Source organism: Euprymna scolopes, chromosome 46, assembly GCF_053919585.1.
Source record: "Euprymna scolopes isolate OS-2025 chromosome 46, ASM5391958v1, whole genome shotgun sequence".
In the NCBI taxonomy this organism is placed as follows: Eukaryota; Metazoa; Mollusca; class Cephalopoda; order Sepiida; family Sepiolidae; genus Euprymna; species Euprymna scolopes.
The window spans coordinates 516,358-535,903 of record NC_136527.1 but is presented as its reverse complement, the minus strand read 5'-3'; the positions used below and the strand labels follow the sequence as shown (position 1 = coordinate 535,903).

The following is a 19,546-nucleotide window of genomic DNA, read 5'->3' as shown; positions in this document are numbered from 1 at the left end:
AATCTAATACTTAATTATACTAATAATAATAAAAAAAAGAAAGAGTGTTTGGAATCTGCGATTACTGTAGAATGGGGGAGGGTGTATCAGATGTTGATTGGTTTTCTGTTTAAATCTAATACTTAATTATACTAATAATAATAAAAAAAAGAAAGAGTGTTTGGAATCTGCGATTACTGTAGAATGGGGGAGGGTGTATCAGATGTTGATTGGTTTTCTGTTTAAATCTAATACTTAATTATACTAATAATAATAAAAAAAAGAAATATTGTTTGGAATCTGCGATTACTGTAGAATGGGGGAGGGTGTATCAGATGTTGATTGGTTTTCTGTTTAAATCTAATACTTAATTATACTAATAATAATAAAAAAAAGAAATATTGTTTGGAATCTGCGATTACTGTAGAATGGGGGAGGGTGTATCAGATGTTGATTGGTTTTCTGTTTAAATCTAATACTTAATTATACTAATAATAATAAAAAAAAGAAATATTGTTTGGAATCTGCGATTACTGTAGAATGGGGGAGGGTGTATCAGATGTTGATTGGTTTTCTGTTTAAATCTAATACTTAATTATACTAATAATAATAAAAAAAAGAAATATTGTTTGGAATCTGCGATTACTGTAGAATGGGGGAGGGTGTATCAGATGTTGATTGGTTTTCTGTTTAAATCTAATACTTAATTATACTAATAATAATAAAAAAAAAGAAAGAGTGTTTGGAATCTGCGATTACTGTAGAATGGGGGAGGGTGTATCAGATGTTGATTGGTTTTCTGTTTAAATCTAATACTTAATTATACTAATAATAATAAAAAAAAGAAATATTGTTTGGAATCTGCGATTACTGTAGAATGGGGGAGGGTGTATCAGATGTTGATTGGTTTTCTGTTTAAATCTAATACTTAATTATACTAATAATAATAAAAAAAAGAAATATTGTTTGGAATCTGCGATTACTGTAGAATGGGGGAGGGTGTATCAGATGTTGATTGGTTTTCTGTTTAAATCTAATACTTAATTATACTAATAATAATAAAAAAAAAGAAAGAGTGTTTGGAATCTGCGATTACTGTAGAATGGGGGAGGGTGTATCAGATGTTGATTGGTTTTCTGTTTAAATCTAATACTTAATTATACTAATAATAATAAAAAAAAGAAATATTGTTTGGAATCTGCGATTACTGTAGAATGGGGGAGGGTGTATCAGATGTTGATTGGTTTTCTGTTTAAATCTAATACTTAATTATACTAATAATAATAAAAAAAAGAAATATTGTTTGGAATCTGCGATTACTGTAGAATGGGGGAGGGTGTATCAGATGTTGATTGGTTTTCTGTTTAAATCTAATACTTAATTATACTAATAATAATAAAAAAAAAGAAAGAGTGTTTGGAATCTGCGATTACTGTAGAATGGGGGAGGGTGTATCAGATGTTGATTGGTTTTCTGTTTAAATCTAATACTTAATTATACTAATAATAATAAAAAAAAGAAAGAGTGTTTGGAATCTGCGATTACTGTAGAATGGGGGAGGGTGTATCAGATGTTGATTGGTTTTCTGTTTAAATCTAATACTTAATTATACTAATAATAATAAAAAAAAGAAAGAGTGTTTGGAATCTGCGATTACTGTAGAATGGGGGAGGGTGTATCAGATGTTGATTGGTTTTCTGTTTAAATCTAATACTTAATTATACTAATAATAATAAAAAAAAGAAATATTGTTTGGAATCTGCGATTACTGTAGAATGGGGGAGGGTGTATCAGATGTTGATTGGTTTTCTGTTTAAATCTAATACTTAATTATACTAATAATAATAAAAAAAAGAAATATTGTTTGGAATCTGCGATTACTGTAGAATGGGGGAGGGTGTATCAGATGTTGATTGGTTTTCTGTTTAAATCTAATACTTAATTATACTAATAATAATAAAAAAAAGAAATATTGTTTGGAATCTGCGATTACTGTAGAATGGGGGAGGGTGTATCAGATGTTGATTGGTTTTCTGTTTAAATCTAATACTTAATTATACTAATAATAATAAAAAAAAGAAATATTGTTTGGAATCTGCGATTACTGTAGAATGGGGGAGGGTGTATCAGATGTTGATTGGTTTTCTGTTTAAATCTAATACTTAATTATACTAATAATAATAAAAAAAAAGAAAGAGTGTTTGGAATCTGCGATTACTGTAGAATGGGGGAGGGTGTATCAGATGTTGATTGGTTTTCTGTTTAAATCTAATACTTAATTATACTAATAATAATAAAAAAAAGAAATATTGTTTGGAATCTGCGATTACTGTAGAATGGGGGAGGGTGTATCAGATGTTGATTGGTTTTCTGTTTAAATCTAATACTTAATTATACTAATAATAATAAAAAAAAGAAATATTGTTTGGAATCTGCGATTACTGTAGAATGGGGGAGGGTGTATCAGATGTTGATTGGTTTTCTGTTTAAATCTAATACTTAATTATACTAATAATAATAAAAAAAAAGAAAGAGTGTTTGGAATCTGCGATTACTGTAGAATGGGGGAGGGTGTATCAGATGTTGATTGGTTTTCTGTTTAAATCTAATACTTAATTATACTAATAATAATAAAAAAAAGAAAGAGTGTTTGGAATCTGCGATTACTGTAGAATGGGGGAGGGTGTATCAGATGTTGATTGGTTTTCTGTTTAAATCTAATACTTAATTATACTAATAATAATAAAAAAAAGAAAGAGTGTTTGGAATCTGCGATTACTGTAGAATGGGGGAGGGTGTATCAGATGTTGATTGGTTTTCTGTTTAAATCTAATACTTAATTATACTAATAATAATAAAAAAAAGAAATATTGTTTGGAATCTGCGATTACTGTAGAATGGGGGAGGGTGTATCAGATGTTGATTGGTTTTCTGTTTAAATCTAATACTTAATTATACTAATAATAATAAAAAAAAAGAAATATTGTTTGGAATCTGCGATTACTGTAGAATGGGGGAGGGTGTATCAGATGTTGATTGGTTTTCTGTTTAAATCTAATACTTATACTAATAATAATAAAAAAAAGAAATATTGTTTGGAATCTGCGATTACTGTAGAATGGGGGAGGGTGTATCAGATGTTGATTGGTTTTCTGTTTAAATCTAATACTTAATTATACTAATAATAATAAAAAAAAGAAATATTGTTTGGAATCTGCGATTACTGTAGAATGGGGGAGGGTGTATCAGATGTTGATTGGTTTTCTGTTTAAATCTAATACTTAATTATACTAATAATAATAAAAAAAAAGAAAGAGTGTTTGGAATCTGCGATTACTGTAGAATGGGGGAGGGTGTATCAGATGTTGATTGGTTTTCTGTTTAAATCTAATACTTAATTATACTAATAATAATAAAAAAAAGAAATATTGTTTGGAATCTGCGATTACTGTAGAATGGGGGAGGGTGTATCAGATGTTGATTGGTTTTCTGTTTAAATCTAATACTTAATTATACTAATAATAATAAAAAAAAGAAATATTGTTTGGAATCTGCGATTACTGTAGAATGGGGGAGGGTGTATCAGATGTTGATTGGTTTTCTGTTTAAATCTAATACTTAATTATACTAATAATAATAAAAAAAAAGAAAGAGTGTTTGGAATCTGCGATTACTGTAGAATGGGGGAGGGTGTATCAGATGTTGATTGGTTTTCTGTTTAAATCTAATACTTAATTATACTAATAATAATAAAAAAAAGAAATATTGTTTGGAATCTGCGATTACTGTAGAATGGGGGAGGGTGTATCAGATGTTGATTGGTTTTCTGTTTAAATCTAATACTTAATTATACTAATAATAATAAAAAAATTAAATAAAAAAATACTTAATTATACTAATAATAAAAAAAATTAAATAAAAAATACTTAATTATACTAATAATAAAAAAATTAAATAAAAAATACTTAATTATACTAATAATAAGAAAAATTAAATAAAAAATACTTAAGTAGACTAATAATAATAAAAAAATTAAATAAAAAAATACTTAATTATACTAATAATAATAAAAAATTAAATAAAAAATACTTAATTATACTAATAATAATAAAAAAATTAAATAAAAAAATACTTAATTATACTAATAATAATAAAAAATTAAATAAAAAATACTTAATTATACTAATAATAATAAAAAAATTAAATAAAAAATACTTAATTATACTAATAATAAAAAAAAATTAAATAAAAAAATACTTAATTAGACTAATAATAATAAAAAAATTAAATAAAAAATACTTAATTATACTACTAATAATAAAAAAATTAAATAAAAAAATACTTAATTATACTAATAATAATAAAAAATTAAATAAAAAAATACTTAATTATACTAATAATAATAAAAAAATTAAATAAAAAAATACTTAGACTAATAATAAAAAAAATTAAATAAAAAATACTTAATTATACTAATAACAATAAAAAATTAAATAAAAAATACTTAATTATACTAATAATAATAAAAAATTAAATAAAAATTACTTAATTATACTACTAATAATAAAAAAATTAAATAAAAAATACTTAATTATACTAATAATAATAAAAAATTAAATAAAAAATATGTATTATACTAATAATAATAAAAAAATTAAATAAAAAATATGTATTATCCTAATAATAATAAAAAAATTAAATAAAAAATACTTAATTATACTAATAATAAAAAGAAATTAAATAAAAAAATACTTAATTATACTAATAATAATAAAAAAATTAAATAAAAAATACTTAATTATACTAATAATAATAAAAAAATTAAATAAAAAATACTTAATTATACTAATAATAATAAAAAATTAAATAAAAAATACTTAATTATACTAATAATAATAAAAAAATTAAATAAAAAATATGTATTATACTAATAATAATAAAAAAATTAAATAAAAAATACTTAATTATACTAATAATAAAAAAAAATTAAATAAAAAAATACTTAATTAGACTAATAATAATAAAAGAATTAAATAAAAAATACTAAATTATACTAATAAACTTAAAAAAAATTAAATAAAAAATACTAAATTATACTAATAAACTTAAAAAAAATTAAATAAAAAAATACTTAATTATACTAATAATAATAAAAAATTAAATAGAAAATACTTAATTATACTAATAATAATAAGAAATTAAATAAAAAATACTTAATTATACTAATAATAAAAAATAATTAATTAAAAAATACTTAATTAGACTACTAATAATAAAAAATACTTAATTATACTAATAATAAAAAAAATTAAATAAAAAATGCTTAATTATACTACTAATAATAAAAAATTAAATAAAAAATACTTAATTATACTAATAATAAAAAAAATTAAATAAAAAAATACTTAATTATGCTAATAATAATAAAAACATTAAATAAAAAATACTTAATTATACTAATAATAATAAAAAAAATTAAATAAAAAATACTTAATTATACTAATAATAATAAAAAAAATTAAATAAAAAATACTTAATTATACTAATAATAATAAAAACATTAAATAAAAAAATACTTAATTATACTTATAATAAAAAAAAATTAAATAAAAAAAATACTTAATTATACTAATAATAATAAAAAATTAAATAAAAAATACTTAATTATACTAATAATAATAAAAAAATTAAATAAAAAATACTTAATTATACTAATAATAATAAAAAAATTAAATAAAAAATACTTAATTATACTAATAATAATAAAAAAATTAAATAAAAAATACTTAATTATACTAATAATAATAAAAAAATTAAATAAAAAAATACTTAATTAGACTAATAATAATACAAAAATTAAATAAAAAATACTTAATTATACTAATAATAATAAAAAAAATTAAATAAAAAATACTTAATTATACTAATAATAATAAAAAAATTAAATAAAAAATACTTAATTATACTAATTATAATAAAAAAAAATTAAATAAAAATTCTAAATTATACTAATAATAATAAAAAAATTAAATAAAAAATACTTAATTATACTACTAATAATAAAAAAATTAAATAAAAAATACTTAATTATACTAATAATAATAAAAAATTAAATAAAAAACTTAATTATACTAATAATAATAAAAAAATTAAATAAAAAATACTTAATTATACTAATAATAATAAAAAAATTAAATAAAAAATACTTAATTATACTAATAATAATAAAAAAAATTAAATAAAAAATACTTAATTATACTAATAATAATAAAAAAATTAAATAAAAAATACTTAATTATACTAATAATAATAAAAAAATTAAATAAAAAAATACTTAATTATACTAATAATAAAAAAAAAAAATAAATACTTAATCATACTAATAATAATAAAAAATTAAATAAAAAAATACTTAATCATACTAATAATAAAAAAAATTAAATAAAAAAATACTTAATTATACTAATAATAAAAAAAATTAAATAAAAAATACTTAATCATACTAATAATAAAAAAATTAAATAAAAAAATACTTAATCATACTAATAATAAAAAAATTAAATAAAAAAATACTTAATCATACTAATAATAAAAAAAATTAAATAAAATAATACTTAATTGTACTAATAATAATAAAAAAAACTAAATAAAAAATACTTAATTATACTAATAATAATAAAAAAATTAAATAAAAAATACTTAGTTATATTAATAATAATAAAAAAATTAAATAAAAAATACTTAATTATACTAATAATAATAAAAAAATTAAATAAAAAATACTTAATTATACTAATAATAATAAAAAAATTAAATTAAAAATACTTAATTATACTAATAATAATAAAAAAATTAAATAAAAAATACTTAATTATACTAATAATAATAAAAAAAAAATAAATAAAACATACTTAATTATACTAATAATAAAAAAAATAAAAAAAATACTTAATTATACTAATAATAAAAAAAATTAAATAAAAAATACTTAAGTATACTAATAATAATAAAAAAAATTAAATAAAAAATACTTAATTATACTAATAATAATAAAAAAATTAAATAAAAAATACTTAATTATACTAATAATAATAAAAAAAATTAAATAAAAAAATACTTAATTATACTAATAATAAAAAAATTAAATAAAAAAATACTTAATTATACTAATAATAAAAAAATTAAATAAAAAAATACTAAATTATACTAATAATAATAAAAAAATTAAATAAAAAATACTTAATTATACTAATAATAATAAAAAAATTAAATAAAAATTAAATAAAAAAATACTAAATTATACTAATAATAAAAAAATTAAATAAAAAATACTTAATTATACTAATAATAATAAAAAAATTAAATAAAAAATACTTAGTTATACTAATAATAATAAAAAAATTAAATAAAAAATACTTAATTATACTAATAATAATAAAAAAATTAAATAAATACTTTATTATACTAATAATAATAAAAAAATTAAATAAAAAATACTTAATTATACTAATAATAATAAAAAAAATAAATAAAAAATACTTAATTATACTAATAATAAAAAAAAAAATAAAAAAATACTTAATTATACTAATAATAAAAAAATTAAATAAAAAATACTTAAGTATACTAATTATAATAAAAAAAATTAAATAAAAAATACTTAATTATACTAATAATAAAAAAAATTAAATAAAAAAATACTTAATTATACTAATAATAAAAAAATTAAATAAAAAAATACTTAATTATACTAATAATAAAAAAAAATTAAATAAAAAAATACTTAATTATACTAATAATAATAAAAAAAATTAAATAAATAAATAATTAATTAGACTAATAATAATAAAAAAAATTAAATAAAAAAATACTTAATTATACTAATAATAAAAAAAATTAAATAAAAAAAATACTTAATTATACTAATAATAAAAAAAATTAAATAAAAAAATACTCAATTATACTAATAATAATAAAAAAATTAAATAAAAAAATACTTAATCATACTAATAATAAAAAAAATTAAATAAAAAAATACTTAATTAGACTAATAATAAAAAAAAATTAAATAAAAAAAATACTTAATTATACTAATAATAAAAATAAAATTAAATAAAAAAATACTTAATTATACTAATAATAAAAAAATTAAATAAAAAAATACTTAATTATACTAATAATAAAAAAATTAAATAAAAAATACTTAATCATACTAATAATAAAAAAATTAAATAAAAAATACTTTATTAGACTAATAATAAAAAAATTAAATAAAAAAAATACTTAATTATACTACTAATAATAAAAAATTTAATAAAAAAATACTTAATCATACTAATAATAAAAAAATTAAATAAAAAAATACTTAATTATACTAATAATAAAAAAATTAAATAAAAAAAATACTTAATTATACTAATAATAATAAAAAATTAAATAAAAAAATACTTAATCATACTAATAATAAAAAAATTAAATAAAATATACTTAATTATACTAATAATAATAAAAAAATTAAATAAAAAAAATACTTAATTATACTAATAATAAAAAAAAAATTAAAAAAATACTTAATCATGCTAATAATAAAAAAAAATTAAATAAAAAAATACTTAGTTATACTAATAATAAAAAAAATAAATAAAAAAATACTTAATCATACTAATAATAAAAAAATTAAATAAAAAAAATACTTAATTATACTAATAATAATAAAAAAAATTAAATAAAAAATACTTAATTATACTAATAATAAAAAAATTAAATAAAAAAATACTTAATTAGACTAATAATAATAAAAAAATTAAATAAAAAAATACTTAATTATACTAATAATAATAAAAAAAATTAAATAAAAAATACTTAATTATACTAATAATAAAAAAATTAAATAAAAAAATACTTAATTAGACTAATAATAATAAAAAAATTAAATAAAAAAATACTTAATTAGACTAATAATAATAAAAAAATTAAATAAAAAAATACTTAATTATACTAATAATAAAAAAATTAAATAAAAAATACTTAATCATACTAATAATAAAAAAAATTAAATAAAAAAATACTTAATTAGACTAATAATAAAAAAAAATTAAATAAAAAAAATACTTAATTATACTAATAATAAAAAAAAAATTAAATAAAAAAATACTTAATTATACTAATAATAAAAAAATTAAATAAAAAATACTTAATTATACTAATAATAAAAAAATTAAATAAAAAATACTTAATCATACTAATAATAAAAAAAATTAAATAAAAAAATACTTAATTATACTAATAATAATAAAAAAATTAAATAAAAAAATACTTAATTAGACTAATAATAAAAAAAAATTAAATAAAAAAAATACTTAATTATACTAATAATAAAAAAAAAATTAAATAAAAAAATACTTAATTATACTAATAATAAAAAAATTAAATAAAAAAATACTTAATTATACTAATAATAATAAAAAATTAAATAAAAAAATACTTAATCATACTAATAATAAAAAAAATTAAATAAAAAATACTTAATTATACTAATAATAATAAAAAAATTAAATAAAAAATACTTAATTATACTAATAATAATAAAAAAATTAAATAAAAATTAAATAAAAAAATACTAAATTATACTAATAATAAAAAAATTAAATAAAAAATACTTAATTATACTAATAATAATAAAAAAAATTAAATAAAAAATACTTAATTATACTAATAATAATAAAAAAAAATTAAATAAAAAAATACTTAATTATACTAATAATAAAAAAATTAAATAAAAAAATACTCAATTATACTAATAATAATAAAAAAATTAAATAAAAAATACTTAATTATACTAATAATAAAAAAAAATTAAATAAAAAAATACTTAATCATACTGATAATAAAAAAATTAAATAAAAAAATACTTAATCATACTAATAATAAAAAAATTAAATAAAAAAATACTTAATTATACTAATAATAATAAAAAAAATTAAAATAAAAAATACTTAATTATACTAATAATAAAAAAATTAAATAAAAAATACTTAATTATACTAATAATAAAAAAATTAAATAAAAAAATACTTAATTAGACTAATAATAATAAAAAAAAACTGTCTGAATGAATTAAACAAATTTTGTTCCTGAACCATTATTTATTGGCAGAAGTTTCCTGAATTTTACTCATTCTTAATTCTTAAAGTCACACTAGCACCTCCTCCACTCTGTGCTCCATTTGTAAAATTCAGTTGTAAGTTGTTAAACCTTCGGTGCGTACAAAATTCAAAATACAATTGCTGGTTATTTAGGACTTTTACCCGGTCGTGGTTGATGGAACAAGAATATATTAAAACCCACGGATTAAATAAATGGTTTCATTTGAAATTTTGTGCAAATTCGTCTGGATTAAACCAGAGGTTTGTCCTTGTTTAAACAAGTACGATTCGTTCAGATTGGACAAAATACACCCGAAGAAGGTCGGAGGTTCCATTGATCGAAAAATTGTGAAAATAATGTTCAAGATGAGAACAGTAGTTCAAATAATACAGATTACCATTCCCCATCTCAAAAAATTTAGAAACATAAATTTTTCTCAATAACTACTCCTTGAATATTTTTTTTAATTTTGCACAAACGTAAGTCATGGTGAAAGTAAATTTTTCTCTTGTAGAGAGGGACCTTGCATGCTTGGTTTGTTTAAAAGTTAAATGTGATAGATGAATTAATAGTCGAAGTTTGTTAAAGAAATATTTCGTAAGGATCACAATTGTAAGTTGTTTTTATTCAGAAAAAGATCTAAAATCAATTTCCAGGGAAAGATTTTATTTTTTTACGCAGGTGTCACCTTTATGACTTTGGAAACCAGCAGTTTGTTTAAAAGTAAAATGTGATAGATGAATTAATAGTCAAAGTTTGTTAAAGAAATTGGAGAAGTGTAAGCCATTTTGAGCTTCAGACGGTTCGCTGTTCCACACAAGTCCTGGTAGGTGACTTGTTTGTAGTAGACAGTTCCACAGAACAAAATATTCTTACCATGTCGAAACCCGGGAAAGAACATGTGAAATTGCGCCAGAAAAGGTTTAATATTTATGAAGCAATTCTGGTTTCTGATTGGTTTGTAGCAGAACGTGAACTAATTTGATTCGTCAGTTCTTAGCAGCATCGTCGTCCGACTGTGTGAGATCATACCCCATTATATCTCCAAAATATTGCAACATCCTCCCTATTTTTTTTGGTGAAGTCCCTTGTGTTTTTTCTGCTCAAAAATAAATATATATTTTTATATTTACTTAGACATAACAAAAATTAGAAATCATTTGGATCTTAGAATTTTAGCATTTAAAAAGACGCCATTTTTAATTGTGTTCAAATGTCAAAAAGGAAAATTACAAAGATTTTTTTTTTTTTTTCTTCTAAGCAAAAGTATTAGTAGGTTAAAGTGTTAATACAAAATAAAATGGATACAGTTTAATGTCTTGTCCAGGACTATTTTTTTTTTTTTTTTTTTTTTTTTATATATAGAAAAATCTATATACTGAGCATTATCCCTAGGGTTTTCCGCTGATATTCATGCAAAAAAGTAATAGCCTTCTCATAAGTGGAACTTCGCTGGTCTGTATTTTTAATATATAGAAATCTATATACATACAGGGCAGTGAAAAAAAAATATTCAGTCGAATTCACCAACAAGTTTTGAGAAAAACCTTGTAGCTTTATCTCGTTTTCTACGAAATGGCATTTTATATCCATATGCCTAGATCTCTCGTTTTCTACGAAATGGCATTTTATATCCATATGCCTAGATCTTTGATTGATCATCCGTGCTCTGTGCTAAGACTATACTGGCTTGATTATCACAATTAATTACCAGGGGGCTTGTAATCAATTCTGGCTCTAAAATAGTCTTCAGGATATTTTTAAGGTAGAGTGCTTCCTGGGTCGTGTGTGTGATCGTGATAAATTCTGCTTCACACGTAGAGAGAGATACAATCTGTTGCTTTTTAGATTTTCATGAAATAATAGGCCCATTTTCTGAGAGTCTGAAACAATATCCAGATACACTCTTGCGATCCTCGTCGCTTGCCCAGTCTGAATCCGAAAAACCTTCTAATTTTAGGGGATTTCTTGATTTTCTAAATACTAACTCCTGCTCCTTAGTTCCTTTTAAATAAAATAGGACTTGTTTAGCTCTGTCCAAATCCTTCATTGTCGGTCGTGATAATCTCTGTGACAGTTTTGTTACTGTATAGCATACGTCGGGCTTGGTTGCAGTCATCAAATATATAAGACTACCCATAATTTCGCGATATTGTGTGTCATTCATTATTTCAGACTGTGTGTATACTTTTTATTAATATCATTTTCGACCGGTGCAGAGCGTTTCTTGCACTCTCCCATTCCAAATTTTAATAGTATTTTGTCGATGTATCTCGATTGAGTCATCGTAACAAGTCCTTTGCTTTGAATAAATTCTATCCCCAGAAACCAGGATATTTTGCCAAGATCGGTCATTTTGAATCTTTTACTCAATTTGTTCTTAACATCAGTCAACATTATGTCACAATTTGATGCGATTAAAATATCCTCGACCCACAAAACCAAAATCAGTAGTTTATCGTCTTTGTGTTGGGTATATAAACAGGGGTCTACAGCGCATTGTCTAAATTGTTGTTTAATAATATAATCATGGAACACTGTGTTCCAACACTGAGCACTCTGCTTTAGACCATATAATGACTTGTTAAGTCGCCACACGCTATTTTTATTTTTCATTATAAATCCCTCTGGAGGGGTCATATAAATTTCACAGTATTGGGGCATTTTCCACTGAATAGCAATAGTCGATTTGATAATCTTTTATATTGTCGACCCCCAAAAAATCGGGTCGTCTTCTATTTCTTTTTGGGATATCTCTCGACTTTATCATCATCATCATCGACACTCGTCTCCGTCATTTTTATTGTTTTTGTTTGTTCTAATTATTTGAGGTAATATAATTCCATCCTCTTCATATGACGGGTTTTCGTCTTTACAATTAAACGTGTCTGTGCATTTTACACACCGGATTCTTTTTATTTTATTTTTTTGGGGAAAAAATATTAAATTGGCTGGACTGTTTTTATCGTATCCAAGAAATATACCTTTGTCAGCTTTAATATTCAATTTACTCTTTTTCTCTATATATGCGAAGCAAGTTGAACTAAATATATGCATTCTGCTTAAATTTGGGTTTTTTTTTTACCGCAGAAAGATTCATATGGAGTTTTAGATAGTGTTTTGTTAAAACACCTGTTGCGTATACATAAGTGCATACGTCCAGAGGTTTTTAGGGAGTTTTGATTCAATGAGTAGGCATCTTGCCATTTCAAAAAGTGTTCGCCACACACGTTCAGCAGTCCCGTTTTGGTGTAGCAATCTAGGAGCTGATGTTTCATGCCTGATATGATGGTTAATTAGTAAAAGTTCAAAGTCTTTATTGGTGAATTCCGTACCGTTGTCAGAGCGAATACACTTGATTTCACCGTAGGGGGCCATGTCGGCTAGATATTTCTTAGTTGCTAGCAGGGTATCAGATTTGTTCTTTAAAAAGTAAACCATTATTAAACCTGAATGGTCATCTACGAAATTCAACACATATCTATAATGTTCTCTGGCCATCGGTTCTACGGGACCGTTCAAGTCACAATGCACCATTGATAGGATTTTTTTGGCCTTTTTGTCTGGTATCTTGTTTTGATAGTTTGTCATTTTTCCTTGCGTACAGACGTCGCAGTTGAAGGTTTTTGATGTTTGTATTCTCATTCCATCAACTACAGTCGGCAACTTTTTGATATCAGGAATATTGCAGTGTCCAAGAATTTTATGCCATGTCTGTAGATCATGGCAGGCGATTTTTGATGGGACTACGCTATTTAAATAATATAGTCTTCCATTTTCTTTAATGTCGAATACAGTTCCATTCGGGTATACCAGTTTTGATTTATTGGGGCTAAAGTTTATATTTGCACCTTGTTTTGTGGCAACTTGTACAGAAAATATGTTTTGTTTAAATTTTGGGATTAGAAGAGCGTTTTCTAGAATACAGAAACACTGTTCACCTTTATTGTTCTTTCGCAAGATTTTCGCATTGCCTCTTTTCAAAACGATATCATTGACTCGACTCCCGTCAGCTAGTTCTACAAAATGATTTTGTGGCTTAAAGTTGGGGTCAAAATTGATAAAATCAGATTCCTTTGTAATCACATGTGCCGTGGCCCCACAATCGACAAGAAAATTATTATTGTTTGTTGAAGCATCAAATGTACACGAAAATAAAAATGTATGTTCGCTAACAGAGCTCTCTACATTTTTAATGTAGTCGCCATTTTGAGTCCTGTATCTACATTGGAAACTCTTGTGATTAGGCCGTCCACAATTATAATAAATAACTTTTGTACTTTTCTTAGGAAAAAACCTGCTTCTGGCAAAGTTGCGTTTTTTATTCCTGGCATGGGTATAATTCGATTTTGGTGTTTTTATGTGCGTATTTTTAAATTTCATGATATTTGTGGATTCGTTTTTTTTTGTGATCATTTTTTCAGTTTCTTCGTAACTTCTGAGTGCCACCTTGAATTGGCTAAAAGTCATGGGTTTTTCTTTCTGGGTTATCACGGTGGTAAATGGCTTGAAATCACTCGGTAATCCCTTAAGGACTATGGAAATTCAGACATTTTTAAAGAATTTGCAGTTGTCTCGGCTCTTATAATATAAACAGTAATAGTTTCAGCTTCTATTCGTTTTAGAGAGGTCAGTTCAGTGTATAAAGAAATAATTTTGGGTTTTCCTTTCGATCAATAATGCTCTCTCAATATGTTTAATGGTTTGCAGCCGTCGTCCAGGGCTTCTCTCATTACCAGTGATAGACTTCGGTCATCTAAACACTGTATTAATTCCGCAAAGACAGTTGCGTTCTTTTCAATGAAGTCGGGGTCATTTCTGTTTTCTAGTACTTTGTGTAGCTTTTGGATTCGTAGATATCCCAGAAATTTAACTTGCCACAATTCTAATTTTGATTCGGATCCATCGAAATAAAGACGCACGCTGGGCCCATAACCTGTAGAAGTGTAAGCCATTTTGAGCTTCAGATGGTTCACTGTTCCACACAAGTCCTGGTAGGTGACTTGTTTGTAGTAGACAGTTCCACAGAACAAAATATTCTTACCGTGTCGAAACCCGGGAAAGAACATGTGAAATTGCACCAGAAAAGGTTTAATATTTATGAAGCAATTCTGGTTTCTGATTGGTTTGTAGCAGAACGTGAATTAATTTGATTCGTCAGTTCTTAGCAACATCGTTTATAAATAGAATCGTCCAACTGTGTGGGATCATACCCCATTATATCTCCAAAATATTGCAACAGAAATATTTCGTAAGGATCACAATTGTAAGTTGGTTTTATTCAGAAAAAGATCTAAAATCAATTTCCAGGGAAAGATTTTATTTTTTTTTTATTTTTTTACGCAGGTGTCACCTTTATGACTTTGGAAACCACCAGTTTGTTGCGCAAATACATCTCCTTCTTGGATATACCGTTATCGATTACTCTGGCATCAAATTTCTACATTGCTCCACTCGCGGACGTTATTTGTGCACAGGTAGGTGTATCAGAATTTTTGTATGAATTTTTGACACCCCTAACACGAAACTGCAAATAAAATATAAAAAAACTCGTAATTTCTCTTTTAAAAGTGGGTTGTTTATTTTCTTTGCCAATTGATGACTTTCGTAAAAGAAAAATTTGTTACCATTTCTCTGTCTACTGTATCGTAATATTGACTGAAGAGACATAATACAAGGATTAATCTATTTATGCTTATAATAATCCAAGGGAGATAACTTTCTTATGATGATCCAACTCTGAGTAACTGCCATTAATATATTTATTTAAAAAAGGTTTCATTTTGTCTTCTCTGTATTCATAGGTGTATCAGAATTTGTGTAGGAATTTTTGACACCCCTAACACGAAACTGCGAATAAAATATAAAAAAACTCGTAATTTCTCTTGGGTTGTTTATTTTCTTTATGGATTATACTTAAAAAATAAACATTTAAAATTGTATAAAAAAGTAATAGAAATAATTTTTTTTTATTTTTTAAAAAAACAGTAATGAATTTTACAAACTCAATATTTTTTAAACTTTAAAAATCTATCAATTTTTTCTATTGATTCTATCTTTACGATATTTTCAGGGTCAATGTGAAATTTTATGCTCTTTCCAATAAACCGAATACAATATTTTAGACAAACGGCTTTTTTTTTAATTCACGCCCCCCCCCATTTTCAAGTGTCTATTAAAAAGTAAATAATTAATTTACTCACCAAAGTTTTCAATAAATAATATATTCAAATTTAAAACAAAAAAAAGTAGTGTTTTTTAGAAATTTACCTGTAAAGTTCGAAGTTTTAAACCTTTTTTTTTTAAACCACGTTATTTGTTTTTTTCTTTTGTTTTTTTTTAATGAAACCTTGGTCCTTGCTCCTTTAATCGAAAAAAAAAATTAGGGCTTGAATTACATTTTTCGAGTAGTTATAAGCTTGGAAAGACAGGGGGTCGAATAATGCACGCCTCCCATTTTGAAATGTCTATTAAAAAGTAAATAATTAATTTACTCACCAAAGTTTTATATATCACAAATTGAAGAGAAAATGTCAATAAATAATATATTAAAATTTAAAACAAAAAAAGTAGTCTTTTTTAGAAATTTACCTATAAAGTCCTAAGTTTAAAACCTTTTTTAAAAAAAAAAACACGTTTTTTTTTGTTTTTTTTTTAATGAAACCTTGGTCCTTGCTCCCTCCTTTAATCGAAAAAAAAAATTAGGGCTTGAATTACATTTTTCGAGGAGTTATAAGCTTGGAAAGATGGGGTGGAATTATTCACTATTTTTCACAAAATTTCTGACACACCTAGTACACAGGTGAGGAAAAATCAAATATTTTATTAACTTTATCGCAATGGGTATTTATTTCTACTTTACATCAACGAAGTCTATTTTGTACTCTCTCAAGGCAGGATAGGCTGTTTTTAGCAGCTCCTACCCAGATATGGCAGCAGTATTCCATCCTTGGACGTACTTGGGTTTTATATAGATAGAGAATTGCATCAGTAGTAAGATATCTTCTGGAGCGGTAGAAGGATCCCACCATCTTTCCAGCGACCTTGGCAACAGACTTGATGTACGTGTTCCATTTCAGATCAGGAGTAAAGGACAAACCCAGAAGCTTGTCAAAACACGGGGCTTCTCCTAGACGAGAGCCATCCATCCCAATTGATGCCAGATGGGGATCAGAGCGTTGATGATGCAAGGATAGGAGTTTGGTTTTAGATGCATTTATTTCTACTTTATATCAAGTGACTTTTTATAAATTATTTCAAGTCAATGTTTTATTTTGAGAGACATTACAATGATGCTAGTTTTCTTTGGCTGAACATAAAATTTGTTGTATATTTAGAATTACACTTATTTAAAAATATACAGAAAAATCTTTATGATGTACATATTCGCCAGAGAACTAAGATGTCATATTCTAAAAATCATGTAGCTAAGTTAATTTAACAAATCCTAATATTACCAAAATGGCAACTGCTTTTTTTTTTTTTTTTTTCTAAATTTTGACTAATGTATTTTAACTATATGCGCATATATTGTCTTTAACTCTTTGCTTCCATGCGAGTCGTTTCTTATTACTTTATTTTTTATTTATTTATTCACTTTGTTTATTTCTTTCTCTTTTTGCTTTTACCAACTGTGTATACCTTCTCTTTAAATGTATTTATTTAATGCATTTTAATTACATATGCGTAAAAATGGTCTCTAACACTTAGTCCCACGCGAGCCGTTTTTAAGGTCAGAAGAACTCTACTCGAAAACGAATAGCCTATGCAAGAATATAGAAGAGCTAGGACCACCTTTCTTTCTACTATAGAAGACAGAAGATTAACCTAAATAAAAAAAAATAAAAAAAAATAAAGAATAAAAGAAAAAAAGAAAAAAGTAAAATTACCATACACATGTGCGCACTATAAACTATAAATAGATATAAAATCCGGGGAAAGGAAGTGAAGCCGTCACACTAACAGGGTTCGCTCGCTGACAGACGCGAAAATTTTGAAAATGGGCAAACAATATAAGCTAAGTTAATTTAACAAATCCTAATATTACCAAAATGGCAACTGCTTTTTTTTTTTTTTTTTTTTTTTTCTAAATTTTGACTAATGTATTTTAACTATATGCGCATATATTGTCTTTAACTCTTTGCTTCCATACGAGTCGTTTCTTATTACTTTATTTTTTATTTATTTATTCACTTTGTTTATTTATTTCTCTTTTTGCTTTTACCAACTGTGTATACCTTCTCTTTAAATGTATTTATTTAATGCATTTTAATTACATATGCGTAAAAATGGTCTCTAACACTTAGTCCCACGCGAGCCGTTTTTAAGGTCAGAAGAACTCTACTCGAAAACGAATAGCCTATGCAAGAATATAGAAGAGCTAGGACCACCTTTCTTTCTACTATAGAAGACAGAAGAACTTTTATTTAAGTAGTATACTTAATATATGCAATCACCGTACGCTTGCTTGTATGTAAGTGTCCTCCATGATACCCATACCATACCAAACCACTGCACGTGGCTCATAATTTGACTGGCACTATATTTTTAACTGCAATATACATAATCCCAGCTGTGATACTAGGGCTAATTTTCTGAATAGATGCAACACTCTGCGCCTGACCTTAATGACTACAATTCCAAATCCCAACGAATTAGCTGTCCCTATAACTGGGAGGGAAAAACCTAATAGCTAGCTACGAAATCCTATACATTTTACCTCCAAGACGATTGCGTTTGTCTTACCTGCATGCATAAAAAAAAAAAAAAAAAAAAAAAAAAATTTCCTCCCTTCTTCAGACTAAACCTTACCTGTAACTCAAAAATCCTAATGGAAATCCATCTGTAAATAAATAACCCCTCTTCTCTTGAACGCTAACAATCTACTCCTTCCAACCTATCCGCCACTAAACTCCCACATTGCTCCGCATCTGTAGTTGAATCGCTAACTTCCAGCCCCTAATCCCTCACATGCAAACTGTTTTAATAACCATCACTAAACATCTATACATTTCTACCTCTAAGGCATGCATTACAGCTCATTCCTATCCAGTAAGGGACTTAACAGCCTATGCACACAAAGGCAGGTACTTAACAGCCAAAGTACCCAGAAACAAAGCGATATGCACTTCACAACTGTCTCGAGTTTTGCAACGATTAATTACGTTATTGAAACGACACTCCTTGTTATGCAAAACGCCCCATGACTCTTACTAAAAAATACCTACAACTCCAACTCTATTCGCACCTACTGAAAACCTGCCCATATATATCTATTCACCTAATTACGCATGACTCAATACTTGCTGTCTTATCCATGCTATATTGCACTTACATCTTAACCCTCCTATCATCTAAAATAGCTCGGGCACAACTCGTAGCTCAATTCTTAATACCTACTCATACTGTAACACTATACTAG

General features: G+C 23.6%; 1 protein-coding gene across 1 annotated transcript in view; it reads left to right on the top strand.

Moving 5' to 3' along the window:
* Positions 1-19,546, top strand: part of LOC145270758 (N-acetylglucosaminyl-phosphatidylinositol de-N-acetylase-like) — a 54,788-nt gene that overhangs the window by 24,361 nt on the left and 10,881 nt on the right. The window contains exon 6 of the mRNA XM_080126357.1: positions 15,472-15,602. Within this exon, the coding sequence (XP_079982483.1) occupies positions 15,472-15,602 (131 nt within the window). The remainder of the gene's footprint in view (positions 1-15,471; positions 15,603-19,546) is intronic.